General features: G+C 47.2%; 2 protein-coding genes across 5 annotated transcripts; one reads left to right on the top strand and one right to left on the bottom strand.

Moving 5' to 3' along the window:
• Nucleotides 1-1,256: 1,256 nt before the first annotated feature.
• Nucleotides 1,257-24,625, bottom strand: lnx2a (ligand of numb-protein X 2a). 4 transcript variants are annotated; one of them, XM_071414545.1, is made up of 12 exons: nt 24,478-24,625; nt 20,752-20,945; nt 20,114-20,496; nt 11,500-11,777; nt 11,211-11,348; nt 10,885-11,084; nt 10,378-10,782; nt 10,094-10,294; nt 6,389-6,566; nt 5,840-6,089; nt 3,165-3,323; nt 1,257-2,455 (listed from the first exon to the last, which is right to left on the bottom strand). In XM_071414545.1, exons 2-12 carry the CDS (start codon nt 20,770-20,772, stop codon nt 2,320-2,322), a joined length of 2,349 nt encoding a protein of 782 aa, XP_071270646.1. In that variant the 5' UTR covers nt 20,773-20,945; nt 24,478-24,625; the 3' UTR covers nt 1,257-2,319. The 4 variants fall into 4 exon arrangements, with proteins under 4 accessions (XP_071270646.1, XP_071270648.1, XP_071270649.1 ...); XM_071414547.1 differs by having other exon boundaries at nt 11,500-11,744; XM_071414548.1 differs by having other exon boundaries at nt 11,500-11,744; nt 20,239-20,496.
• A 259-nt stretch (nt 24,626-24,884) lies between these two features.
• LOC139583448 (protein POLR1D) lies at nt 24,885-27,166 on the top strand. Its single transcript, XM_071414544.1, has 3 exons — nt 24,885-25,048; nt 26,088-26,162; nt 26,349-27,166. The coding sequence occupies exons 1-3, from the start codon at nt 25,023-25,025 to the stop codon at nt 26,767-26,769; spliced, it is 522 nt and encodes a 173-aa protein (XP_071270645.1). The 5' UTR covers nt 24,885-25,022; the 3' UTR covers nt 26,770-27,166.
• The last annotated feature ends 58 nt before the right edge of the window (nt 27,167-27,224 follow it).

Raw genomic sequence — 27,224 nt, 5'->3', positions numbered from 1 at the left:
TGATGGCAAACATTATGTGCAAAAAAAGTTAAGATCAGAGCAAATAAAGACAAGGATCTCCCGGGTGGCGCAGTGGTCTAGGGCACTGCATCGCAGTGCTAGCTGCGCCACCAGAGTCTCTGGGTTCGCGCCCAGGCTGGGTTGGGTTCGCGCCCAGGCTCTGTCGCAGCCGGCCGCAACCGGGAGATCCGTGGGGCGACGCACAATTGGCATAGCGTCGTCCGGGTTAGGGAGGGTTTGGCCGGTAGGGATATCCTTGTCTCAGTATGTAAAAAAAAAAAAAAATGTAATAAAATGTATGCACTCTACTGTAAGTCGCTCTGGATAAGAGCGTCTGCTCTTGGCCGGTAGGGATATCCTTGTCTCAGTATGTAAAAATGTAATAAAATGTATGCACTCTACTGTAAGTCGCTCTGGATAAGAGCGTCTGCTAAATGACTAAAATGTAAATGTAAATGTAAGTCTTAAGTCGTCCCATCAGACTCAGTTGGAGTCGGGGACTGTGTCCACACGGTCTGAGACAAGCAGACTGGCTGCCCAACTCCGTAACACTAGCTCCTACACCATGTAACACCCATGCTCTGACATGGACTGGTCCGTCAGAACCACGGGGGTGTTCTGAAACCTGTGGAAGGGGAACCTATACTTTGCGCTTTCAGTTATGTATCAAATAAATCCTCATTACTGCAGGTCTGGATTTGTGTCTGACGTTAATGGTTGTGTAATGCACCATGCAACATGTTTAGCAATAATATTCGGTTGATGGGCATTTGCTAAGTGCCTCCAATAATGGCACTTTCATATCGTCTGTTCCTTTCATCCAGGGGAGGGGTGATCTGGTTGAAGAAGAAATGGCACTTAAAATAGCCAAGAGTCTGTGTGCTCTAAATATATCAACACTCGCATGCTCTTCTCAGTGCTCACAAGACACCAACGGAACTGACTGAACACACACGGCAGGGAGCCTAGTGGTTAAGAGTGTTAGGCCAGTAACTGAAAGGTTGCTGGTTTGAAACCCCGAACCAACTACTTGAAAAATCGGTTTGTGCCCCTGAGCAAGGCTCTTAACCCAAATTGCTCGTGTAAGTTGCATCTGCTAAAATATAAATGCATCCAGGTACTGAACTGACTCCAGTAAACTAGCGTGCCAAAGACATGTTTTCCTCTTTCACTATGAAGGTGTGGGGCCAGGCAGAGGTGGCAGACACACACAAGCACAGTGGATGGACTTCTAGGTAAGAGAACTGACTCGTATGCGCTCTGTGGGAAGTCTTTATTAAACCGCAGAACACACATTCACACACGTATAAAACCCCAGCAAGCTGACGGCTGGGTCGTCACGGTGATGAGGCCTAAGGCTGTGTCCAGGGGGGCGGGTCGGGCCTCCAGGGCATGGCAGGTATTTGGTAAGGCCTGGGTTTATTCAGTTGGGTTGTATTCAGTAGGAGCGACTGGGTGAATTTAAAAAACGAATTGGAAACAGGTGTTACCTGAACTTGTTTCAAAATGATTTCTCCTCCTGAACATAATCCTAGAAGCGTTTTATAATGACAGACATACATGGCCTAAAGCTGATCTATTTCATTATTCTACGTGGCAGAGAATCCTCTTCTATGCAGGGAATTTCTATCTGAAACGTTCTGTAACGTTGCGGCCACGTGAATATGCCCCTGGTATCTACTACTGGAGTCCAGTGAAGAGAAACAGAGATGATATACTGTCCTTTAACAGAGGGTCCCACTCTCTCTGTGTGGGAGTGAAGACCGGTAACATGACCATACAGATATAGGTTCTTCATTTCAGCCAGTTTGCTACAGCAGGAAATGTTTAAAGAATGGACATTTTTGTAGCGTTTTGATACATTTTTCGTAAGGAAAAATTAAGTCTGAAATTTTAAAGTGGACATTACAAACTTCCGAAGCCTTTTTAAACCTCATACACTACAAGTTTGAAATGTCCTGCATTGCAGGATAGTTCTGCAACAGGGTATATCAAATGAAGATCCTACATCTGTATGAACACATCAGTATGTGTGAGTGCAGTGCAGTGTGGTGTGGGGCTGGCACAGTCCAGCCTAGTATCAAGGGATTTTGCCTAGGAGGGCCAGGTTCAAGCCTGGTTTGATGAAGTCCATGTGATTTGTCCCAGGTTACAGTAGGTCCGATCCAGAGCAATTTCAGTATGGCATGATTTGGCACCATAGCTGGGTTTCGATGCAGTCTAGCATGATTTGGCCCTGGTTAGATACAGTCTAGAGTAATTTCAGCATGGCATGATGCAGTCCAGTGACGTTTGGCTCCAGTGCAGTTTGACCCGGTTCTATGCCAGGCTGCCAGGCCAGGAGACCACGGTGAGAGCCACTCTGCTACGCTGCTCCTTCAGCATGGGTACCAGGGCTGAGTGGCTCATCCCAGCCGTAGACAGCCCGTTAACCGCCACTATCATGTCCCCACACCTAGGGAACAGAGGGGACACAGAGGGGAACATCATTAAGAACACCCCATCCTTTACCCTCAGAACAGCCTCAATTCCCCTCAAGGGGAATGGATTCTACAAGGTGTCAAGCATTTCACAGGGATGCTGGCCCATGTTTCCCACAATTGTGTCAAGTTGGCGGGATGTCCTTTGGATGGTGGACCATTCTTGATACACACGGGCAACTGTTGAGCCTGAAAAACCCAGCAGCGTTGTAGCTCTTGACACAAACAGATGTGCCTAGCACCTACTACCATACCCCATTCAAAGGCACTTAAATCTTTTGTCTTTCCCGTTCACCCTCGGATTGTGTATGTGTGCCATTCAATGTCTCAATTGTCTTAAGGCTTAAAAATCCTTATTTAACCTGTCTCCTCCCCTTCATCTACACTGATTGAAGTGGATTTAACAAGTGACAATAGGGGATCATAGCTTTCACCTGGTAAGTCTGTCATGGAAAGAGCAGGTGCCCTTAATGTTTTATATACTCTGTGTGTGTGGGTGTGTATGTATGTATGTGTGTGGGTGTGTTTGTATGTATGTATGTATGTATGTATGTATGTATGTATGTATGTATGTATGTATGTATATATATATGTGTGTGTGTGTATACTTTATTGCCTATTAACTTACAAAGAATGGAAATGTGTCTTTATGCTCACAAGCCAACAACATGAATGATGGCTTACTTGAGGCGGCCATCATAGTATGCAGGTGTTCCAAGGACAATGGTCTTGATGAAGAATGCCTGGTTGCTATGGTTTTCCTCGTATCCCCCAACGATGCTGAAGCCCCAGCTCCCAGGGTGACTTCTACGCAGAACAATCTCATGGCTACTGTGAAGGAAGCTGAGATAAATGGATGGAAAGAATGAATCAGTGTTTTAGTGAGGGAGACAGAAGAAGGGGGAGAGAGAGCGGGAGGAGCCAGGCTTAGAGGGAGAGGGAGGAGTCAGGTTTAGAGGGAGAGGGAGGGGCCAGGCTTAGAGGGAGAGGGAGGAGCCAGGTTTAGAGGGAGAGGGAGGAGCCAGGTTTAGAGGGAGAGGGAGGGGCCAGGTTTAGAAGGAGGAGAGGGAGGGGCCATGTTGAGAGGGAGGGAGGGGCCATGTTGAGAGGGAGGGAGGGGCCAGGTTTAGTGAGGGAGAGGGAGGGGCCAGGTTTAGAGAGGGAGGGAGGGGGGGGGGCAGGTTTAGAGAGAGAGGGAGGGAGGGGCCAGGTTTAGAGAGAGAGGGAGGGAGGGAGGGAGGGGGCAGGTTTAGAGGGAGGGAGGGGGCAGGTTTAAAGAGAGAGGGGGGGGGCAGGTTTAGAGAGGGAGGGAGGGGGGGCCAGGTTTAGAGAGAGAGGGAGGGGGGGGGCAGGTTTAGAGAGAGAGGGAGGGGGGGAAGGTTTAGAGAGAGAGGGAGGGGGGGCAGGTTTAGAGAGAGAGAGAGGGGGGGGCAGGTTTAGTGAGAGAGGGAGGGGGGGGCCAGGTTTAGTGAGAGAGGGAGGGGGGGGGCAGGTTTAGTGAGAGAGGGAGGGGGGGGGCCAGGTTTAGTGAGAGAGGGAGGGGGGGCCAGGTTTAGGGAGAGAGGGAGGGGGTGCAGGTTTAGAGAGAGGGCCAGGTTTAGAGGGAGGGAGAGGGCCAGGTTTAGAGGGAGGGGGGGGGGGGCAGGTTTAGAGAGAGAGGGAGGGGGGGCAGGTTTAGAGAGAGAGGGAGGAGGCCAGGTTTAGAGAGAGAGGGAGGGCCAGGTTTAGAGAGAGAGGGAGGGGGGGGGACAGGTTTAGAGAGAGAGGGAGGGGCCATGTTGAGAGGGAGGGCCATGTTGAGAGGGAGGGGCCATGTTGAGAGGCAGAGGGAGGGGCCAGGTTGAGAGGCAGAGGGAGGGGCCAGGTTTAGTGAGGGAGAGGGAGTGGCCGGGTTTAGTGAGGGAGAGGGAGGGGCCAGGTTTAGAGAGGGAGAGGGCCAGGTTTAGAGAGGGAGGGAGGGGGGGGGGGCAGGTTTAGAGAGGGAGGGGGCCAGGTTTAGAGAGGGAGGGAGGGGGGGCCAGGTTTAGAGAGGGAGGGAGGGGGGGGGGCAGGTTTAGAGAGGGAGGGGGCCAGGTTTAGAGAGGGAGGGAGGGGGGGCCAGGTTTAGAGAGAGAGGGAGGGGGGGGCCAGGTTTAGAGAGAGAGAGAGGGAGGAGGAGCCAGGTTTAGAGAGAGAGGGGGGGGGGCAGGTTTAGTGAGAGAGAGAGGGAGGGGCCAGGTTTAGAGAGGGAGAGGGCCAGGTTTAGAGAGGGAGGGAGGGGGGGGGGCAGGTTTAGAGAGAGAGAGAGGGAGGAGGGGCCAGGTTTAGAGAGAGAGGGAGTGGGGGGCCAGGTTTAGAGAGAGAGGGAGGAGGGGCCAGGTTTAGAGAGAGAGGGAGGGAGGGGCCAGGTTTAGAGAGAGAGGGAGGGGGGGCAGGTTTAGTGAGAGAGGGAGGGGGGGGGGCAGGTTTAGTGAGAGAGAGAGGGAGGGGCCAGGTTTAATGAGAGAGGGAGGGGGGGCAGGTTTAGAGAGAGAGGGAGGGGGGGCCAGGTTTAGAGAGAGAGGGAGGGGGGGGCAGGTTTAGAGAGAGAGGGAGGGGGGGGCAGGTTTAGAGAGGGAGGGAGGGAGGGGGGGGGACAGGTTTAGAGAGAGGGAGGGGGGGCAGGTTTAGAGAGAGAGGGCGGGGCCAAATTTAGAGAGATGGAGGGGCCAGGTTTAGAGAGAGAGGGCGGGGCCAGGTTTAGAGAGAGAGGGAAGTAGGGCAAGAGAACGGGTGAAAGGAGAAAGACCAAGGTGGGGAGGAAAAGAGAGTTGGAGGAAGGGAGATTCAGAGAGGGAAGAGAGACAGAGCGGAACAAAAGGAGAGAGCGATAGATAAAGGGAGGGGTGAGTTTGAGGCTGTCCTCTCTGTACCAGTCTCAGAAGGATGAATGGGGGAGAGACATTGGGGATGTCACCACATGCCCCTCAGTTGATAATCCACAGCTGTTGATGTTTACAGCGCCGTTCAGGACAACACACACATGTCAACACACACACATGTCAACACACAGACACGTCAACACACACACATATCAACACACACACACACACACATAATACATGATTTGTGTGACATTTACATCCCAACACAGAACACACTCGAATCAAGATCAACACAAATGCTCCGACTACACATTCTCCACAGATTACTTCAGGTGAATCATGGGGTGGATCTCACTAGTCAACTTGCTTCCTTTCCTTGTCTCCTCTGCTTCACCTACACTAATATGAAAACACAAAATAAATCAAAGCAATATTTTCACACACAAACTCCCAACATCCCAACCACCCCAGGTGAGTCCAACCCAACGAGGTATGTCTTCTATATCTCCTGTTTACCTGGGCAGGCCGAGCCACAGGACCCAGGAGGGGGACCAGGAGGAGTCGTAGTCCGAGTCGTGTGTGTGGTGGTGTGTGGGCAGCAGCTGGTTCTCGGGGCTCTGGTCCTGGTCCGGCTCCTCCACCATGCTGACCTCCAGCGCCCTCAGCTGGACGGAGGGTGACGCCGCACTGGCCTTCAGGGTGCCCACCGCCTCGCTGTGGCTCAGGTAGGTCAGGTCCTGGTCGTTGATACTGAGGAGGATGTCACCTGCAGGAGAGGAGGGGACAGAGAGAGAATGAGAGAGAGAGGAAAACAGAGACAGGGAAAACAGGAGTTGGTGAGGCAGAGTGAAGAACCGAAAGAGTGCAGAGAAAGAGAGAAAGAGGGAGAGATAGAAGGAGTGAGAGGGACATAGAGAAATACATTGTTACTTAAGGACAAAGAGTCCTGAGAGAGAACATTCCAACACTGACCCCTGAGAATGTAGCTGTGGCAGATAATGAGCCAAACCAAATAGGAACTTGGCCTCGACAATCTAACAGGCTGTGATGTAGCCCACAGCTCACCTTGTTTGATTCGTCCAACCCGTGACAGGCAGCCATGTGGTTGGACGCTGGTCACAAAGATGGGCAGCTCGCCGCTCTTGCTGCCCCGCCCCCCGGCCACGGTCATACCCAGAGACTCATGAGGCTCCTTCTTCACAGTGATGTGTTTTTCCTTACAGGTCACACACTGGGACAGGTCCTACACACACACACACACACACACACACACACACACACACACACACACACACACACACACACACACACACACACACACACACACACACACACACACATATACAGTGGGGAGAACACTGCCGATTTTGCAAGTTTTCCTACTTACAAAGCATGTAGAGGTCTGTAATTTTTATCATAGGTACACTTCAACTGAGAGACGGAATCTAAAACAAAAATCCAGAAAATCACATTGTATAATTTTTAAGTAATTAATTTGCATTTTATTGCATGACATAAGTATTTGATACATCAGAAAAGCAGATCTTAATATTTGGTACAGAAACCTCTGTTTGCAAATACACAGATCAAACGTTTCCTGTAGTTCTTGACCAGGTTTGCACACACTGCAGCAGGGATTTTGGCCCACTCCTCCATACAGACCTTCTCCAGATCCTTCAGGTTTCGGTGCTGGCGCTGGGCAATACGGACTTTCAGCTCCCTCCAAAGATTTTCTATTGGGTTCAGGTCTGGAGACTGGCTAGGCCACTCCAGGACCTTGAGATGTTTCTTACGGAGCCACTCCTTAGTTGCCCTGGCTGTGTGTTTCGGGTTGTTGTCATGCTGGAAGACCCAGCCACGACCCATCTTCAATGTTCTTACTGAGGGAAGGAGGTTGTTGGCCAAGATCTCGCGATACATGGCCCCATCCATCCTCCCCTCAATACGGTGCAGTCGTCCTGTCCCCTTTGCAGAAAAGCATCCCCAAAGAATGATGTTTCCACCTCCATGCTTCACGGTTGGGATGGTGTTCTTGGGTTGTACTCATCCTTCTTCTTCCTCCAAACACGGCGAGTGGAGTTTAGACCAAAAAGCTCTATTTTTGTCTCATCAGACCACATGACCTTCTCCCATTCCTCCTCTGGATCATCCAGATGGTCATTGGCAAACTTCAGACGGGCCTGGACATGCGCTGGCTTGAGCAGGGGGTCCTTGCGTGCACTGCAGGATTTTAATCCATGACGGCGTAGTGTGTTACTAATGGTTTTCTTTGAGACTGTGGTCCCAGCTCTCTTCAGGTCATTGAGCAGGTCCTGCCATGTAGTTCTGGGCTGATCCCTCACCTTCCTCATGATCATTGATGCCCCACGAGGTGAGATCTTGCATGGAGCCCCAGACCGAGGGTGATTGACCGTCATCTTGAACTTCTTCCATTTTCTAATAATTGCGCCAACAGTTGTTGCCTTCTCACCAAGCTGCTTGCCTATTGTCCTGTAGCCCATCCCAGCCTTGTGCAGGTCTACAATTTTATCCCTGATGTCCTTACACAGCTCTCTGGTCTTGGCCATTGTGGAGAGGTTGGCGTCTGTTTGATTGAGTGTGTGGACAGGTGTCTTTTATACAGGTAACGAGTTCAAACAGGTGCAGTTAATACAGGTAATGAGTGGAGAACAGGAGGGCTTCTTAAAGAAAAACTAACAGGTCTGTGAGAGCCGGAATTCTTACTGGTTGGTAGGTGATCAAATACTTATGTCATGCAATAAAATGCAAATTAATTACTTAAAAATTATACAATGTGATTTTCTGGATTTGTGTTTTAGATTCCGTCTCTCACAGTTGAAGTGTACCTATGATAAAAATTACAGACCTCTACATGCGTTGTAAGTAGGAAAACCTGCAAAATCGGCAGTGTATCAAATACTTGTTCTCCCCACTGTATATATATACAGTGGGGCAAAAAAGTATTTAGTCAGCCACCAATTGTGCAAGTTCTCCCACTTAAAAAGATGAGAGAGGCCTGTAATTTTCATCATAGGTACACTTCAACTATGACAGACAAAATGAGAAAAGAAAATCCAGAAAATCACATTGTAGGATTTTTAATGAATTTATTTGCAAATTATGGTGGAAAATAAGTATTTGGTCACCTACAAACAAGCAAGATTTCTGGCTCTCACAGACCTGTAACTTCTTATTTAAGAGGCTCCTCTGTCCTCCACTCGTTACCTGTATTAATGGCACCTGTTTGAACTTGTTATCAGTATAAAAGACACCTGTCCACAACCTCAAACAGTCACACTCCAAACTCCACTATGGCCAAGACCAAAGAGCTGTCAAAGGACACCAGAAACAAAATTGTAGACCTGCACCAGGCTGGGAAGACTGAATCTGCAATAGGTAAGCAGCTTGGTTTGAGAAATCAACTGTGGGAGCAATTATTAGGAAATGGAAGACATACAAGACCACTGATAATCTCCCTCGATCTGGGGCTCCACGCAAGATCTCACCCCGTGGGGTCAAAATGATCACAAGACCGGTGAGCAAAAATCCCAGAACCACACGGGGGGACCTAGTGAATGACCTGCAGAGAGCTGGGACCAAAGTAACAAAGCCTACCATCAGTAACACACTACGCCGCCAGGGACTCAAATCCTGCAGTGCCAGACGTGTCCCCCTGCTTAAGCCAGTACATGTCCAGGCCCGTCTGAAGTTTGCTAGAGAGCATTTGGATGATCCAGAAGAAGATTGGGAGAATGTCATATGGTCAGGTGAAACCAAAATAGAACTCGTCGTGTTTGGAGGACAAAGAATGCTGAGTTGCATCCAAAGAACACCATACCTACTGTGAAGCATGGGGGTGGAAATATCATGCTTTGGGGCTGTTTTTCTGCAAAGGGACCAGGACGACTGATCCGTGTAAAGGAAAGAATGAATGGGGCCATGTATCGTGAGATTTTGAGTGAAAACCTCCTTCCATCAGCAAGGGCATTGAAGATGAAACGTGGCTGGGTCTTTCAGCATGACAATGATCCCAAACACACCGCCCGGGCAATGAAGGAGTGGCTTCGTAAGAAGCATTTCAAGGTCCTGGAGTGGCCTAGCCAGTCTCCAGATCTCAACCCCATAGAAAATCTTTGGAGGGAGTTGAAAGTCCGTGTTGCCCAGCAACAGCCCCAAAACATCACTGCTCTAGAGGAGATCTGCATGGAGGAATGGGCCAAAATACCAGCAACAGTGTGTGAAAACCTTGTGAAGACTTACAGAAAACGTTTGACCTCTGTCACCAGCCCTGTCAGGAGGAATGGGCCAAAATTCACCCAACTTATTGTGGGAAGCTTGTGGAAGGCTACCTGAAATGTTTGACCCAAGGTAAACAATTTAAAGGCAATACTACCAAATACTAATTGAGTGTATGTAAACTTCTGACACACTGGGAATGTGATGAAAGAAATAAAAGCTGAAATAAATAACTCTCTCTACTATTATTCTGACATTTCACATTCTTAAAATAAAGTGGTGATCCTAACTGACCTAAAACAGGGAATTTTTACTAGGATTAAATGCCAGGAATTGTGAAAAACTGAGTTTAAATGTATTTGGCTAAGGTGTATGTAAACTTCTGACTTCAACTGTATACACACACACACACACACACACACACACTAAGAGAGGTCCTACAATGTATAATACACATTGGGAGGCCTCCAGCATAAACAGATACATATGAACAAACACAGTCAGACACACACACTCCCTCAGGTGTGTACTCACTTTGTGGGTGCTGGAGCGGGCCAGGTGGGCACAGGTGGGCACGGTGCTGGGGTTGGGGGAGAAGCTGTGGTGATGGTGGTAGTGGTTGGGGAGGAAGTGGTCATGGCAGTACAGATCTCTGTTGGCGGCGGAACTTGATGAAGGGGGAAGGGTAGGCTTGCTGGGACGGCCAATCAGCAGATAGACTCTTTCGCCGCTGGCCTGTAGTTGACAGGAAAAGGGAGTAGGGTTAGCCATCCACAAGAGGATGGTCAGAAACACTGTTTATCCCCTAGCAGTCTTACCTGTATGATCTGAGCAGCCTGTTCAGGCGTGCCGTGGCGTAGGTCCTGCTCGTTGACCGCCAGCACGCGGTCGTTACTACACAGCCTCCCGTCCTTGGCAGCCAGGCCACCGTCCAGCAGGTCTAACACAAACACCCCCACCTCATCAGTCCTCCGCACCAGCTTGATGCCCAGCTGCTCCGACGAGTCCCGCTTCTGCAGGGTGATCCTCAGGCTGGCAGGGCTGGACGGAGTACCCTCTGGGGTGGAACAGGGGGCGTGGGGCACCGAGGGGGTGGTGGAGGGGGGTGGGCGAGAGACACAGCGGCGCTCCCTTAGGACAGTGAGCTGCAGTGTGGCACAGGGGTGTGCCAACGTGGAGCGAGCAAAGTTATGGGCCACATTGCTGATGTCTACACTGTTGACCTGCAGAGAGGGAGAAAAAGAGCGAGACATAGGAGAAGGAGGGAGCTTGGCTTTGGAGGAATATTAGAGGAGAAACGGTGAGGATGGATCCATGGTCCTCACCTGTAGTATCTGGTCCCCGGCCAGAAGCCTGCCATCTCGAGCAATGACCCCGTCACGGTACACTTCCTGGATCACCACGTTGATGAGAGGCGTCTCGTTGCCCCCGACGATGCTGATGCCCAGTTCTACATAGGGGTTGGAGCGGTGGACCTCGATGGTGGTGATCTCACCCTCTGGAAGGGACGGCAGCTTCACACTACCTGGGAGATACACAGGGACATGGAAGCACATCAATCTCTTACAGTATATTCTTGAATGTTTAGATTCGACATGATTATATTGGAAGGTTAGAGACAGGAAGTCAGATGGAGGAAGTGATGTCATACCCTCTTCTGCAGAGAGGGGCGGTGACTCTGGGCAGTCCCACTCAGAGGAGGCAGAGCTGGCGGTGTGGAGGAGGTGGATGCACGGGTTACTGAGGGGTCGCTTTACCCTGGGCACCACACACTCCAACACTGCCACACCTACACACAGAAAGAGAGGTTACACACACACACACACACACACACACACACACACACACACACACACACACACACACACACACACACACACACACACACACACACACACACACACACACACACACACACACACACACACACAGTTACTCACTGTCCTCCTCATTGCTCTCCTCGAAGGCAGGGTTGTCCAATCCAGGCTCGTCGGTCCACATGGGGACGCTGCTTCCGGCGGTGGAGGTGACACCAGGGGGCGAGGAGGAGCTCTCCTCCTGCAGGTCTGTCTCCGTCTGGAGGAAGCGTGGGGACCTGGAGGGGCTGGTCACCATGGCTCCCTCCTCCCCGGGATCACATGGTGGTCCCTCTAAACTGGTCTGCTGACACTGCGTCCCCGGACACCTTGACACAGAGAGAGAGGGATGTGGGGGTCGACTTTGGGCAAAAACGATATAACTGATCAATGCACTATCATACCAGGTCATTTAATGCTCAAAAACAAAAACATTAGGATGAATACTCGAGTATAATTTTACCTGGTGAGTTTTACTTGAGTCATCTTCTATTAAGGTATCTTTACTTTTACTTAAGTATGATAGTTTTACTTAAGTATGATAGTTTTTCCACCACTGGCATTGACCAGTCCATCCTATAGCTGCTATGATTTAAGCTATGCAGGAAGAACCACAGCTAGTCCTAAAGGATCAGATCATCAGACAAGTTCCAGAACATTCCACCAAGTTCAAGGACGTTCCAAGTGCCCTGGCAGTCTTCTGTTCTAATCTCTGACTTTAAGGTGGCTTTAGTGACACAATATTAAATGTCCAAGCTGACAGACACCCAATTCTGTCTCTCATGATCTCATTCCATCCTTAGCTTCATTACTGTCTTAGGGTGGGGGCATAGGGAATGACCCACATGGACCTGGGCCTTAATCTATAGATGCTTTAAGAACAGAGCAAAGAATGCCCAGTCATGCACAGACACCTCAGAAAGATCTAGGGACCACTTGGAGAGAGACATAGCTCACCTGCCACAACTGGTTGCCCAGTGGGAAGTAATTCTGTATACTTGTCCATATGCTGAGGAGAAGGTGTAGTGGACATCTAGTGTAGGTTGAAGGTGTAGTGGATATCTAGTGTAGGTTGAAGGTGTAGTGGATATCTAGTGTAGGTTGAAGGTGTAGTGGATATCTAGTGTAGGTTGAAGGTGTAGTGGATATCTAGTGTAGGTTGAAGGTGTAGTGGATATCTAGTGTAGGTTGAAGGTGTAGTGGATATCTAGTGTAGGTTGAAGATGTAGTGGATATCTAGTGTAGGTTGAAGGTGTAGTGGATATCTAGTGTAGGTTGAAGGTGTAGTGGATATCTAGTGTAGGTTGAAGGTGTAGTGGATATCTAGTGTAGGTTGAAGGTGTAGTGGATATCTAGTGTAGGTTGAAGGTGTAGTGGATATCTAGTGTAGGTTGAAGATGTAGTGGATATCTAGTGTAGGTTGAAGATGTAGTGGATATCTAGTGTAGGTTGAAGGTGTAGTGGATATCTAGTGAAGGTTGAAGGTGTAGTGGATATCTAGTGAAGGTTGAAGGTGTAGTGGATATCTAGTGTAGGTTGAAGGTGTAGTGGATATCTAGTGAAGGTTGAAGGTGTAGTGGATATCTAGTGTAGGTTGAAGGTGTAGTGGATATCTAGTGTAGGTTGAAGGTGTAGTGGATATCTAGTGTAGGTTGAAGGTGTAGTGGATATCTAGTGTAGGTTGAAGATGTAGTGGATATCTAGTGTAGGTTGAAGGTGTAGTGGATATCTAGTGTAGGTTGAAGGTGTAGTGGATATCTAGTGTAGGTTGAAGGTGTAGTGGATATCTAGTGTAGGTTGAAGGTGTAGTGGATATCTAGTGTAGGTTGAAGGTGTAGTGGATATCTAGTGTAGGTTGAAGGTGTAGTGGATATCTAGTGTAGGTTGAAGGTGTAGTGGATATCTAGTGAAGGTTGAAGGTGTAGTGGATATCTAGTGTAGGTTGAAGGTGTAGTGGATATCTAGTGTAGGTTGAAGATGTAGTGGATATCTAGTGTAGGTTGAAGGTGTAGTGGATATCTAGTGTAGGTTGAAGGTACCAAAGGCAATGTAATAATTCCATGCAGAAATGTTCAGCGCCGTGCGCAAAAATCGAATCAAATAAAATTGGATTGGTTGCATATACGTATTTTGCAGATGTTATCACGGGTTTAGTGAAATGCTTATGTTCATAGCTCCAGCAGTGCAGTGATACCCAACAAGACCCTCCCGCCTTCAAGAGAGCGAGAGTTGCACCCCTTCTGAAAAAACCTACACTCGATCCCTCTGATGTCAACAACTACAGACCAGTATCCCTTCTTTCTTTTCTCTCCAAAACTCTTGAACGTGCCGTCCTTGGCCAGCTCTCCTGCTATCTCTCTCAGAATGACCTTCTTGATCCAAATCAGTCAGGTTTCAAGACTAGTCATTCAACTGAGACTGCTCTTCTCTGTGTCACGGAGGCGCTCCGCACTGCTAAAGCTAACTCTCTCCTCTGCTCTCATCCTTCTAGACCTATCGGCTGCCTTTGATACTGTGAACCATCAGATCCTCCTCTCCACCCTCTCCGAGTTGGGCATCTCCGGCGCGGCCCACGCTTGGATTGCGTCCTACCTGACAGGTCGCTCCTACCAGGTGGCGTGGCGAGAATCTGTCTCCGCACCACGTGCTCTCACCACTGGTGTCCCCCAGGGCTCTGTTCTAGGCCCTCTCCTATTCTCGCTATACACCAAGTCACTTGGCTCTGTCATATCCTCACATGGCCTCTCCTATCATTGCTATGCAGACGACACACAATTAATCTTCTCCTTTCCCCCTTCTGATAACCAGGTGGCGAATCGCATCTCTGCATGTCTGGCAGACATATCAGTGTGGATGACGGATCACCACCTCAAGCTGAACCTCGGCAAGACGGAGCTGCTCTTCCTCCCGGGGAAGGACTGCCCGTTCCATGATCTTGCCATCACGCTTGACAACTCCGTTGTGTCCTCCTCCCAGAGCGCTAAGAACCTTGGCGTGATCCTGGACAACACCCTGTCGTTCTCAACCAACATCAAGGCGGTGACCCGTTCCTGTAGGTTCATGCTCTACAACATTCGCAGAGTACGACCCTGCCTCACACAGGAAGCGGCGCAGGTCCTAATCCAGGCACTTGTCATCTCCCGTCTGGATTACTGCAACTCGCTGTTGGCTGGGCTCCCTGCCTGTGCGATTAAACCCCTACAACTCATCCAGAACGCCGCAGCCCGTCTGGTGTTCAACCTTCCCAAGTTCTCTCACGTCACCCCGCTCCTCCGCTCTCTCCACTGGCTTCCAGTTGAAGCTCGCATCCGCTACAAGACCATGGTGCTTGCCTACGGAGCTGTGAGGGGAACGGCACCTCCGTACCTTCAGGCTCTGATCAGGCCCTACACCCAAACAAGGGCACTGCGTTCATCCACCTCTGGCCTACTCGCCTCCCTACCTCTGAGGAAGTACAGCTCCCGCTCAGCCCAGTCAAAACTGTTCGCTGCTCTGGCACCCCAATGGTGGAACAAACTCCCCCACGACGCCAGGTCAGCGGAATCAATCACCACCTTCCGGAGACACCTGAAACCCCACCTCTTTAAGGAATACCTAGGATAGGATAAAGTAATCCTTCTAACCCCCCCCCCCCCCCCCCTTAGAGTTAGATGCACTATTGTAAAGTGGTTGTTCCACTGGACATCATAAGGTGAATGCACCAACTTGTAAGTCGCTCTGGATAAGAGCGTCTGCTAAATGACTTAAATGTAAATGTAAGACAAATTGTCTAGGAGATACGAACAGGGCAACCATGTCTGTCCACACCATCTTGTCAGTCTGGAAGTGAATGATAGCATAACTGTTTTACTGTCATTCTATTAATTTAAACGTTTTTCAAATGATCTTCAACCACTGTATTATTTGATTTCCAGACGGCTGGTCACGTGTTTAATGCTTATCCTGTAGAATTAGCAATGGCGCTGGTCCAATGATTTAGTTTATTTTCTAACGCTGCCACATGGAATTATTAGGTTGTCTTAACCTGTATTTTTCCGACCTAGCATCTTACACTTTGTTTAAAAACTTTAAAAGGTATCCTTCCTTCATCCATTCCTAACTTCATTGAGGCAATCACACTGATTATAATTACTGGCAATGTTTGTTGACCAAGTTGACGTTGTTGGCAAAGGTTTTCATCTCAATGGTTTCACCAATCCAACCTTGACAGATCAGTGATGACTTTGAGGGAGGAAGTAAGTAAGAGAGGATGCACTTTAAAATAATTAGAATTGAGCTTTAGTGGACACTGGGCCATAGGCTGGGTAGCAAGGTAGCAAGGTAGGACAGAGCAGAGCAAGGTAGTGTGGGGCAGAGAGCAGGGCAGAGCAGAGAGCAGGGCAGAATAGAGCTGAGAGCAGGGTAGACCAGAGTAGAGAAGTGCAGGGCAGGGTAGAGCCGTGTAGGGTAGAGCAGGGCAGAGCAGGGCAGGACAGAGCAGTGCAGGGCAGGACAGAGCAGTGCAGGGCAGGACAGAGCAGTGCAGGGCAGGGTAGAGAAGTGCAGGGCAGGGTAAAGCAGTGTAGGGTAGAGCAAGGTAGGACTGAGCAGAGCAAGGTAGTGTGGGGCAGAGAGCAGGGCAGAGCAGAGAGCAGGGCAGAATAGAGCCGAGAGCAGGGTAGACCAGAGTAGAGAAGTGCAGGGCAGGGTAAAGCAGTGCAGGGTAGAGAAGTGCAGGGCAGGGCAGTGCAGGGTAGAGTCGTGCAGGGTAGAGAAGTGCAGGGCAGGGCAGTGCAGGGTAAAGCCGTGCAGGGTAAAGCAGTGCAGGGCAGGGCAGTACCGGGCAGGGGTGGGTGTTCTGTGTACAGTGGTGTAAAGTACTTAAGTAAAAAATACTTTAAAGTACTACTTAAGTCGTTTTTGGGGGTATCTGTACTTTACTATTTATATTTTCGGCAACTTTTACTTTTACTTCACTACATTCCTTAAGAAAATAATGTACTTTTTACTCCAAAAGTACTCATTACATTTAGAATGCTTAGCAGGATAGGACAATGATATAATTCACACAATTATCAATAGAACATCCCTGGTCATCTCTACTGCCTCTGATCTGGCAAACTCATTAAACACAAATCTTTTGTTTGTAAATTAAGTCTGAGTGTTGGAGTGTGCCCCTGGCTATCCGTAAATTTTAAAAACACGAAAATTGTGCCATCTGGTTTGCTTAATATAAGGAATTTGAAATGATTTATTCTTTTACTTTTGATACTTAAGTATATTTAAAACCAAATACTTTTAGACTTTTACTCAAGCACTATTTTACTGGGTGACTTTCACTTCATTTTCTAATAAGGTACAGTATCTATACTTTTACTTAAGTAGGACAATTGGGTAGTTTTTCCACCGTCCGTTTAGCAGCTATAACCTTAATGACCACGCATCAACACAGCGATGGAGAGTAGTTTCTCTAGGGACAGCTACACACTGTGGAATTCAGCAAAAGAAAAGTTGTCAGTTCTTCGTTGGCATTCCTCTGTTCTAGTCCAGAATCAGTCCACAAGCTCACACAGCTCATGAGCAGCTCAGTAAGCAGTATGCTCCAGCTTTATCCAAATCTTTTCTTGTTGTCATGTCAAATCCTTTGAGTAAAGCCAGTGTGTCTATGTATGCGGATGACTCAACACTATACACGTCAGCTACTACAGCGACTGAAATGACTGCAACGCTTAACAAAGAGCTGCAGTTAGTTTCAGAATGGATGGCAAGGAATACGTTAGTCCTAAATATAAAAAAACGAAAAACATTGTATTTGGGACAAATCATACCCTAAACCTCAACTAAATCTTGTAATAAATAATGTGGAAATTGATCAAGTTGAGGGGACTAAACTTCTTGGAGTAACCTTGAAATGTAAACTATCATGGTTAAAACATTGTTGATGCAACAGTAGGTAGATAAGATGGGAAGATGTCGGTCCATAATAAAGTGCTGCTCTACCTTCTGAACAACACTATCAACAAGACAGGTCCTACAGGTTCTAGTTTTGTCGACACCTGGACTACTGTTCAGTTGTGTGGTCAGGTGCCACAAAGAGGGACTTAGGTATTGCAATTGACTCAGAATAGGGCAGCACGGCTGGCCCTTGGATGTATACAGAGAGAAATATTAATAATATGCATGTCAATCTTTCCTGGCTCAAAGTGGAGGAGAGATTGACTTCATCACTACTTGTGAGAGGTATTGACATGTTGAAAGCACCGAGCTGTCTGTTTAAAGAACTAGCACACAGCTCAGACACCCATGCATACCCCACAAGACATGCCACCAGAGGTCTCTTCACAGTCCCCAAGTCCAGAACAGACTATGGGATGCGCACAGTACTACATAGATCCATGACTACATGGAACTCTATTCCACATCAAGTAACTGATGCAAACAGTAGAATCAGAATGAAAAAACAGATAAAAATACACCTTATGGAACAGCGGGGACTGTGAAGCAACACAAACATAGGTACAGACACATGCATGCACACACATGATAACATACACACACGTACTCATGTATTTTGTGTTGTGGATATGTGGTAGTGGAGTAAGGGCCTGAGGGCACACAGTGTGTTGTGAAATTTGTTCTGAATGTATTGTAATGTTTTTAAAATGATAAAGGACCCCAGGATCCTTTATAAATACAAATACAGCAGGAGTCAGGACAACAAACAAGTTGGCTGAAGATGAAAGGCTGAAGCTCGCTATAGAAACCAAGCAATAAGCTTCAGATACAGTTGAAGTCGGAAGTTTACATACACCTTAGCCAAATACATTTAAACTCATTCAAATAAATTTAAACATTTAAAACTCCTGTCTTAGGTCAGTTAGGATCAGCACTTTATTTTAAGAATGTGAAATTTCAGAATAATAGGAGAGAACTATTTATTTCAGCTTTTGTTTCTTTCATCACATTCCCAGTAGGTCAGAAGTTTACATACACTCAATTAGTATTTGGTAGCATTGCCTTTAAATCGTTTAACTTGGGTCAAACGTTTCAGGTAGCCTTCCACAAGCTTCCCACAATAAGTTGGGTGAATTTTGGCCCTTTCCTCCTGACAGAGCTGGTGTAACTGAGTCAGGTTTGTAGGCCTCCTTGCTCGCACACGCTTTTTCAGTTCTGCCCACAAATTGTCTATAGGATTGAGGTCAGGGCTTTGTGATGGCCACTCCAATATCTTAACTTTGTTGTCCTTAAGCCATTTTGCCACAACTTTCCTCCAGCATCTTCACAAGGTCCTTTGCTGATGTTCTGGGATTGATTTGCAATTTTCGCACCAAAGTGCGTTCATCTCTAGGAGACAGAACGCGTCTCCTTCCTGAGCGGTGTGACAGCTGTGTGGTCCCATGGTGTTTATACTTTTGTACCATTGTTTGTACAAATGAATGTGGTACCTTTTAGGCATTTGGAAATTGCTCCTAAGGATGAACCAGACTTGTGGAGGTCTACAATTTTTTTTCTGAGGTCTTGGCTGATTTCTTTTTATTTCTTTTTTTTTTCTTTTCCCATGATGTCAAGCAAAGAGGCTCTGAGTTTGAAGGTAGGTCTTGAAATACATCCACAGGTACACCTCCAATTGACTCAAATGATGTCAATTAGCCTTACAGAAAACGTTTGACCTCTTGTCATTGCCAACAAAGGGTATATAACAAAGTATTGAGATAAACTTTTGTTATTGACCAAATACTTATTTTCCACCATAATTTGCAAATAAATTCATTAAAAATCCTACAATGTGATTTTCTGGATTTTTTTCCTCATTTTGTCTGTCATAGTTGAAGTGTACCTATGATGAAAATTACAGGCCTCTCTCATCTTTTTAAGTGGGAGAACTTGCACAATTGGTGGCTGACTAAATACTTTTTTGCCCCACTGTATGTAAACTTCCGACTTCAACTGTAGAATCATCTCTGCATAGTAACTGCAATTTCTGTCCTATTTACTGTTTTTAACACTACAAATGTCAGCATCAAGACATCACAGCTTAGAGACCAAATTCTGCAACCGAAATTAGTACTTTACACTACAGATCTCTCTCACTTCAGATATAGCTGATGTACAGTTTCCTCACAGCGACCACTAGCCTGCTGAGCTCCCAACCGTCACATATCCACTCACATTGTGAGGTGTTTGTGTGTGTGTGTGTGTGTGTGTGTGTGTGTGTGTGTGTGTGTGTGTGTGTGTGTGTGTGTGTGTGTGTGTGTGTGTGTGTGTGTGTGTGTGTTTGTGTGTGTGTGTGTGCGTTACTCCACTCTACCGGTGTGTGAGGTGTGTAACTGCGTGTTTGTGTGTGTGTGACTCCACTCTACCTGTGTTTGAGGTGTGTAACTGCGTGTGTGTGTTTGTGTGTGTGTGACTCCACTCTACCTGTGTTTGAGGTGTGTAACTGTGTGTGTGTGTTTGTGTGTGTGTGACTCCACTCTACCGGTGTGTGTGTTTGTGTGCGTTACTCCACTCTACCGGTGTGTGAGGTGTGTAACTGCGTGTTTGTGTGTGTGTGACTCCACTCTACCGGTGTGTGAGGTGTGTAACTGCGTGTTTGTGTGTGTGTGACTCCACTCTACCGGTGTGTGAGGTGTGTAACTGCGTGTTTGTGTGTGTGTGACTCCACTCTACCGGTGTGTGAGGTGTGTAACTGCGTGTTTGTGTGTGTGTGACTCCACTCTACCTGTGTTTGAGGTGAGCCTCCAGGTCACAGCGGGGCATGCTGAGGCTGCAGGCCGGGGCCAGGGGACAGGACACAGACAGCTTGTCAAGCAGCTTGTGTACCAGGATGCTGCTCCGCCTACACACCTGCAGATGGAGGCGCTCCCGGTCCAGCGGGCAGAAGTCCCGCTCCTGGAGGAAGCTGCGGAGGCACCGGGCACAGAAGGTGTGTCCGCAGGGTGTGTCCAGGGGCTGGACCAGGGGCTGCAGGCAGATGTGGCACACCAGGTCATCGTCCACCTCCAGGCGGTAGTTATAGAGGTGGTTCTCCCAGGCCCGGTGGATCTGACCACACTCTGGACACAAGGCCTCCAGCACGGGCTCCACAGGCCCTGCCGGACCCACCTGAATAAAGGAGAAGAGATTTATATGGGAGATGTTTGAGGACAATGATAGTTGAACAGAAAAGCTTGTTTGAATGAATCCCAAAGAAACAACCAAGTAATCTATATGTTATTACGGTGTAATTACCAACTTGTCTTTTCTTTGTGTATACAAGGTAATTAGCGGATCGGAATGGTTAATAGCAGATCAGAGGATCAGCATTACACAATTCATACACACAGCTGGGAGGGTACAAACTGCAAAATCAAAACCCACCTCACAGCCGGGGCTGCCCATGTCAGGACCAGGGCTCCAATCGCCAGGCACGGCCTTTGGCACAGTCGTCACTGGGGTTACAGGTCGGGAGGTTACAAAGGGGTTGGGAGGGGGGCGTCCTATCCCATAAGCCTCAGAGGGTGAGCTGGTGACAGAGAGGACAGCCGCCCCCCAGTGGCCAACCAGACATCACCCTGTAGGTCAGAGAGCAGAAGTTAAAAAGCTGGGAAATTAAACAGTGTGTGTGTGTGTGTGTGTGTGTGTGTGTGTGTGTGTGTGTGTGTGTGTGTGTGTGTGTGTGTGTGTGTGTGTGTGTGTGTGTCTGCATGTGAGTGTGTACTTATGCATACATGTGTAGTACTGTATCACTTGGTAAATATTTGCATTGTATGAGTGTATATGTGACGTGTACATGTTTATATGAACGTGTGTGTGTAGTGTGTATATTGTGTGAGGTGTGTGTAGTGTGTATATAATGTGTGAGGTGTGTGTAGTGTGTATATTGTGTGAGGTGTGTGTCGTGTGTATAGTGTGTGTGTGTGTGTGTGTGTGTGTGTGTGTGTGTGTGTGTGTGTGTGTGTGTGTGTGTGTGTGTGTGTGTGTGTGTGTGTGTGTGTGTGTGTGTGTGTGTGTGTGTGTGTGTGTGTAGTGTGTATATTGTGTGAGGTGTGTGTAGTGTGTATATTGTGTGAGGTGTGTGTAGTGTGTGAGGTGTGTGTAGTGTGTATATTGTGTGAGGTGTGTGTAGTGTGTATATTGTGTGTGTGTGTGTGTGTGTATATTGTGTGAGGTGTGTGTAGTGTGTATGTGTGTGTGTGTGTGTGTGAGGTGTGTGTAGTGTGTATATTGTGTGAGGTGTGTGTAGTGTGTATATTGTGTGTGTGTGTGTGTGTGTGAGGTGTGTGTAGTGTGTGCAGAGATGGTGTACTGTAGCACTGCTCAGTGTAATCTCTCTTTCACTCTTGCCTGCTGCAATATTACAGTCTCACAGAGAGGGAATTATCTGGGATTGAGACAGAAGGAATTATCTGGGATTGAGACAGAAGGAATTATCTGGGATTGAGGCAGAGAGGACATGGGTATGGTTGAGAGGAAGGAGAGAGAGATAAAGAGGGAGAGGGCTAGAACGATGAAGAGAAAGAGGGATAGAGAGATAGAGAGAGGAGTGAGAAAAAGAGATAACAAGAGAAAGAGAGAATATGAAAGGGAGAGGGGAGGGAGGGGAGAAAGAAAACAGGAGAAGGAAAAAAGGTTGACAGAGAGAAAGGGTAAAATGGAAAAACAAAGTAGAGAAACAGAATGAAAATGAGAGACGAAGACAGAAAGAGTGAGATAGGGACAAGAAAAAAAAGACTGGAAGACAACTGATCACTGTGCAGGTGGTGTGTATGTGGTGTGTGTGTGTGTGATGTGTTTTTGGTTTTACTATCCTTGTGGGGACCAGACATCCTCACAAGGACAGTAAAACAAGAAACATTTGGTCAAGTGGGGACATTTCGCCGGTCCCCACAAGGAATAAGGCTATTTTAGGCATAGGGGTCAGGTTTAGGGTTACAATTAGGGTTAGGTTAAAGGTTAGGGTTAGGTTCAGGATTAGAGTTAGGTTAAGGGCTAGGGTTAGCGGTTACGGAAAATAGGATTTTGAATGGGGGTCAATTGTTTGGTCCCCACAAGGATAGTAAAACAAACGTGTGTGTGTGTGTGTGTGATGCACTCTGGCCGGTTCTGCAGCGTGAGAGAGCCAGAGCTAACGGAAAACTCCTTGCAGCTCTGAAACACAGCCGACCACTCGTACAAATCCCCAATGCTGAGCCGTCCTCAAAACTAATGCATTGTGTACCAGTCATTTCCACTGTGTCACACGTTCAAACCATTTAGACTCACTTCCCCTAATACAGTACTCTAGCCCTGTCCCTGAGGAGCTCATGGACACAAATCGACACAAGGGAGCGTATTTAAGCATGAAACAGAGCCAAGCTAATAACACCTGACTACCAGCCTCTATTCTCATCTCCTTGCCTCCATCTGCATGAATCTAAAAGAACTAAATAGTCGTCCACCATATTGCTTTCACAGATCCTGTGATTTCAGACCAAAGCAGATGACACGGAGAGGAAGCCACTTTAGACTGTTAAGATGCAGCCTCTGTCTGTCTGTGCGAGGGTCTGCTCCTGTCTCCATGGCTACAGAGCATGCTCAGTAGAGCTTGACATTCAGAGCTGTGCAGATAGAGATGGAGTGTTCTCTCCTCCATGTGTCCTTTCTATTTCTGTACACTTCTATCTGCTGCTGGCTATATTCTCAATGGTTCCTGTCCTTCTGACTGTGCCACTGCTGTTTCTGCCTGTCTTTATGACTGTTGTTTCCATGACTACATGCCTCTATGTAACCTGCTTCTGTCTCCTTGACTGCTGGTGCCCTTTTCCTTCTTTTAAGTACCTGCTTCTGTCTGTATGTGAGTGTGTGTGTGTGTGTGCGTGTGTGTGTGTGTGCAGCTGGAGATGCATTATTCATGTAGACATAAGGCTCCTCTGTTTCCATAACAAAGCTCTGACATCATTTTAACTCACACACACGAACACACGCATGTACACACACAGTGTATGCTTTTTGGGTATGAGTTTGTGGGTGTGTGCAGTGTCTTCCAACCACTGCTGTGTATACGTTTGACATGCAAGACTAATGCAGTCTATAAGTAAGATCTCTCTCTTTCCCTCTCTCTCCCTCACACTCTCTCTCTCTCCCGTTGTTTTTAACCTTCTGCCAGGATAATACACCAGTTACAAGAGCACTTAAATCTTATCTTACTTTCAAAATAGCTGGATTGCAACAGCCTGTGTTTGTGTGTTATTGTCTTTGTTGTGTTACCCGGCGCCTCAAGGCCACTAGGCTATTGTATTGTTATTTCATCCATAGGCTCGCTGTTCTCTGCTCCTTCTATTGATACCAGCAGTAGACAAGGCCTACAGCGACTCAGCGACTAATGCACAACACCCGATAACTAACGCACAAAGAAGATGACGTCTGTCCTATTGCCAACCCAAATAAAGGGGTAAACCAGGACTATAACATATAGTCTACAACAATCTTGCATGTCAGACAAGAGGAAAACGCGATATCTCCTTGCCCTCAGGAACAGTTGATCACGTTAATAAGGTAGTCAGTAGACTAATAAAACCACAATCCCAAAGATCCATTACGCCTACCATGAATTTCAATAGCATAATCATCTTGTCAACCTTCGCTAAAAACAAACAAACCTGAATATGCAATGTTTCATTTCATGTTTCGTTTCAATATAACCTAGCCTAGAATATATATTGTTGAAGGCTGAATAACATAATGGCTTATTGAAGGGGAGAAAAAACGGCATATACCAAACAAAGCTATCTATTCAAATTGCATTATTTGGCCACCCATTTTATACACTGCCCTGAAAGACGACACGCAGATTCAGATAGATCATATAATTGGTTCGATGACAGCAATACCCTTCTCCATTTAGGCTGGTGAGTGAACCAGCCGGAGTGTCTGTCTGATTATCAGATTCCTCCCTCCCTTCCTTCGAGATCCGTGGAATAGCGCTGAGATGGATACATAATGGATGGACAATAGCGACTTCAATTGAAAGCTATATAGACTATTACTAGACCATAGATATAGAACCTGCTTTATATATATGTTCTAGACATCGTGACAGTAAAGATGTGCGATCAGAATACATACATTATATTACCTATTCCGGCTTCTCCTTGGTGCCGAGAACTCCGGCCCCGAGAGGGGACAATTAACGGACCTCAATCACACATTCACCGCAACAAGCAGAACCGTAGCAGCCGCACATAAAACGCCCCTGTGACTTTCGCCGTGAAGAACCCGCCCACTGCTTTTCTCCAGCAGTCAGTCAAGGAGAAGGGGGCAGGGTCTCGTGCTGTCAATCCCAAAATTAAATTAGAGGCTTCCCTTTATGCCTGTTCGAAACTAACTACTAAAGAGTATCATTATGACATTTATTTTCAATATTAGACTACATACATACTGTTGTACAACATTGAAACATAATTTGTTTGTTGTTAAGCAATGCTATCTGTTTTTTACGTATTCAATTCGATATTACGTAAGGCACTGCTAAGGACAGTAGCCATGCGGGTCCCTGCCGGAAGGCCCCCATGGAGGAGAAGTAAACATACATATTCAGAAATAAACGTTAGCTAGCATTGGCAGTATTGATTTGAAATATCTTTTGATTATTTTACATTGATCATTACACTATGGCAGATGATGGCGAATTGGAGAAGTATGTTATAATCTATCCTATTGCCAGACTGGTATTTCTTGCTTGATGTGAATTTCTGGGGTGTTTTGAAGGGGGAGCTAACGTTAGCTAAGGAACGTCAGCCAGTAGCGTTAGTCAAGTAGCTAGGTCAATGCGATTTATTATGCTATTAAAATAGCTAGTTAATTGTTCACCAGCTTAGCTATTAGGTAGCTTACTATGCGTGTCAATGATTAGCTAGCTATGTTTCAATTATTTGTTGCATGACTATCTAGATAACTCGCATAGAGACTGAATTGTTGTCGAGATTCAGTAGGGTACTGTATGCCAGCTAAACAAGTTGAGGATATTTTTGAGTCGCAGCTGCTGTAAAGTGTGTGTGTGTGTGTGTGTGTGTGTGTGTGTGTGGAAAAAAGGAAGAATAGAGATTGATGTCTGTGTGCACCATTGACATTAAAATAAAATGTGTATGAGAGATTCTGTATTTCCTGTGCACACTTTTCTGGGATCTGTGGTCAAAGGGCAGCTGTAACAGTTGATCCGTGGTCAAAGGGCAGCTGTAACAGTTGATCTGTGGTCAAAGGGCAGCTGTAACAGTTGATCCGTGGTCAAAGGGCAGCTGTAACGGTTGATCCGTGGTCAAAGGGCAGCTGTAACGGTTGATCCGTGGTCAAAGGGCAGCTGTAACGGTTGATCCGTGGTCAAAGGGCAGCTGTAACAGTTGATCCGTGGTCAAAGGGCAGCTGTAACGGTTGATCCGTGGTCAAAGGGCAGCTGTAACAGTTGATCCGTGGTCAAAGGGCAGCTGTAACGGTTGATCCCACTGACTCAGCAGGTCAACCCAGGACACACATGACATGTGCCTCTAGCTCTGTGACTGACTATCTTAGACTGGCATAGTGCCTTCTTTCTCTGCTTTTTATCCTGCTGTTTTCCTTCACTTTTATGCTCTTTCTGTCTCTTTCTCTATTCTCCCTATTTCCTCCTACTTATATGTTAATCAATATCTCCCTCTCTTGCACCCCAACTCTCTCTGTCACTCTCTCCGTGTGCCATGTAGACGTGCAGTGGAGGAGCTGCTGAAGGAGACCAGTAGGGCTCGGGTGCGAGCAGAAACTATGGGTCCAGCAGGCTGGTGAGTGGCATACGTTAGGAAAGGATCTGGTAAACCATCTGTTATGGGTGTTTGGCGTTCAATGCAGAATGTACTTGACACATGGCAAGTTGTGACAGACCAAGACAGATGCATATCAAAGATAATGGCTCATATTGAAGGCCTTGCTGGATTTGAAATGTTAATTTTGGTTCAACTGTCTTCCAGGATGAAATGTCCACTGCGCAGCACCAACAAGCGTTTCCTGCTCAACACACTGCGCACCACCATCCCACAGCGCCGCCCTACTGGCCACTCAGGAGAACAGACATCAGAGTGTAGGAGGCACAGCAGGACCCCATCCACAGACCACAGAGACAGTCACAGACGACACAGGGACGAAGACAGTCATAGGGACAGCAGAGAACATAGTCTCAAAGATGCACACAAAAGAGACAAAGACAGCAACAAGTGCCACAGAGACGGCTACAAATACAGAGGGGTTGGAGACGATGACAGATACAGCCATAGAGACAAGAAACACCGGGATAAAAGTGTCCCTGGTCACAAAACACACAGTCCCCATTCTAAAGAACACTCCCCATCTAATGTCCCTTCCTCTTGTAGAGACCGCTCTCTCCGCCGATAGTAGCTCCTCCTCCTCATCAGACCACGCCCATTTCAGGGCCAGTTCTCACTCCATAGGCCACACCTATCAATCAAACCAGCGCGCACCTGTCAAAGACACTCCCAGTGGGAGGAGCCACTGACATCATAACCTTGTAGGGAGTGCTGTAACGGCATTACCAGAGGAGGTTTTCTCCCTCGAAGACATACATAACCATTGAATGACTGGAAAGACATACATAACCATTGAATGACTGGAAAGACATACATAACCATTGAATGACTGGAAAGACATACATAACCATTGAATGACTGGAAAGAATGTATTGTCTGAGAATGTGAGAAAGATTGGGGTTGATGTTGTCAGTTTGTGACAAGCATAACTGATTAAATTGCATTTGTTTCTACTGATCTTTTAACTGGAGGTCGTGTCTTTCCTATTCTTATTTTCAATTTTGACACACTTATTCCCATCTT

This window comes from Salvelinus alpinus, chromosome 8, assembly GCF_045679555.1.
Source record: "Salvelinus alpinus chromosome 8, SLU_Salpinus.1, whole genome shotgun sequence".
NCBI classification, from domain to species: domain Eukaryota; kingdom Metazoa; phylum Chordata; class Actinopteri; order Salmoniformes; family Salmonidae; genus Salvelinus; species Salvelinus alpinus.
The sequence above is the reverse complement of the archived record's forward strand: the minus strand, read 5'-3'. Positions and strand labels throughout refer to the sequence as shown.

Bases quoted from the DNA above. Each gene is read 5' to 3' on its own strand.
- LOC139583448 (XM_071414544.1), top strand. From the start codon at position 25,023: ATGGCAGATGATGGCGAATTGGAGAA. The intron at 25,049-26,087 runs GTATGTTATAAT...TGTGCCATGTAG, and splicing joins GATGATGGCGAATTGGAGAA to ACGTGCAGTGGAGGAGCTGC. The intron at 26,163-26,348 runs GTGAGTGGCATA...ACTGTCTTCCAG, and splicing joins ACTATGGGTCCAGCAGGCTG to GATGAAATGTCCACTGCGCA.
- lnx2a (XM_071414545.1), bottom strand. From the start codon at position 20,772: ATGGGCAGCCCCGGCTGTGAG. The intron at 11,349-11,499 runs GTGAGTAACTGT...TTCTGTGTGTAG, and splicing joins GGAGAGCAATGAGGAGGACA to GTGTGGCAGTGTTGGAGTGT. The intron at 10,783-10,884 runs GTGAGGACCATG...CCCTCTCTGCAG, and splicing joins CCGGGGACCAGATACTACAG to GTCAACAGTGTAGACATCAG.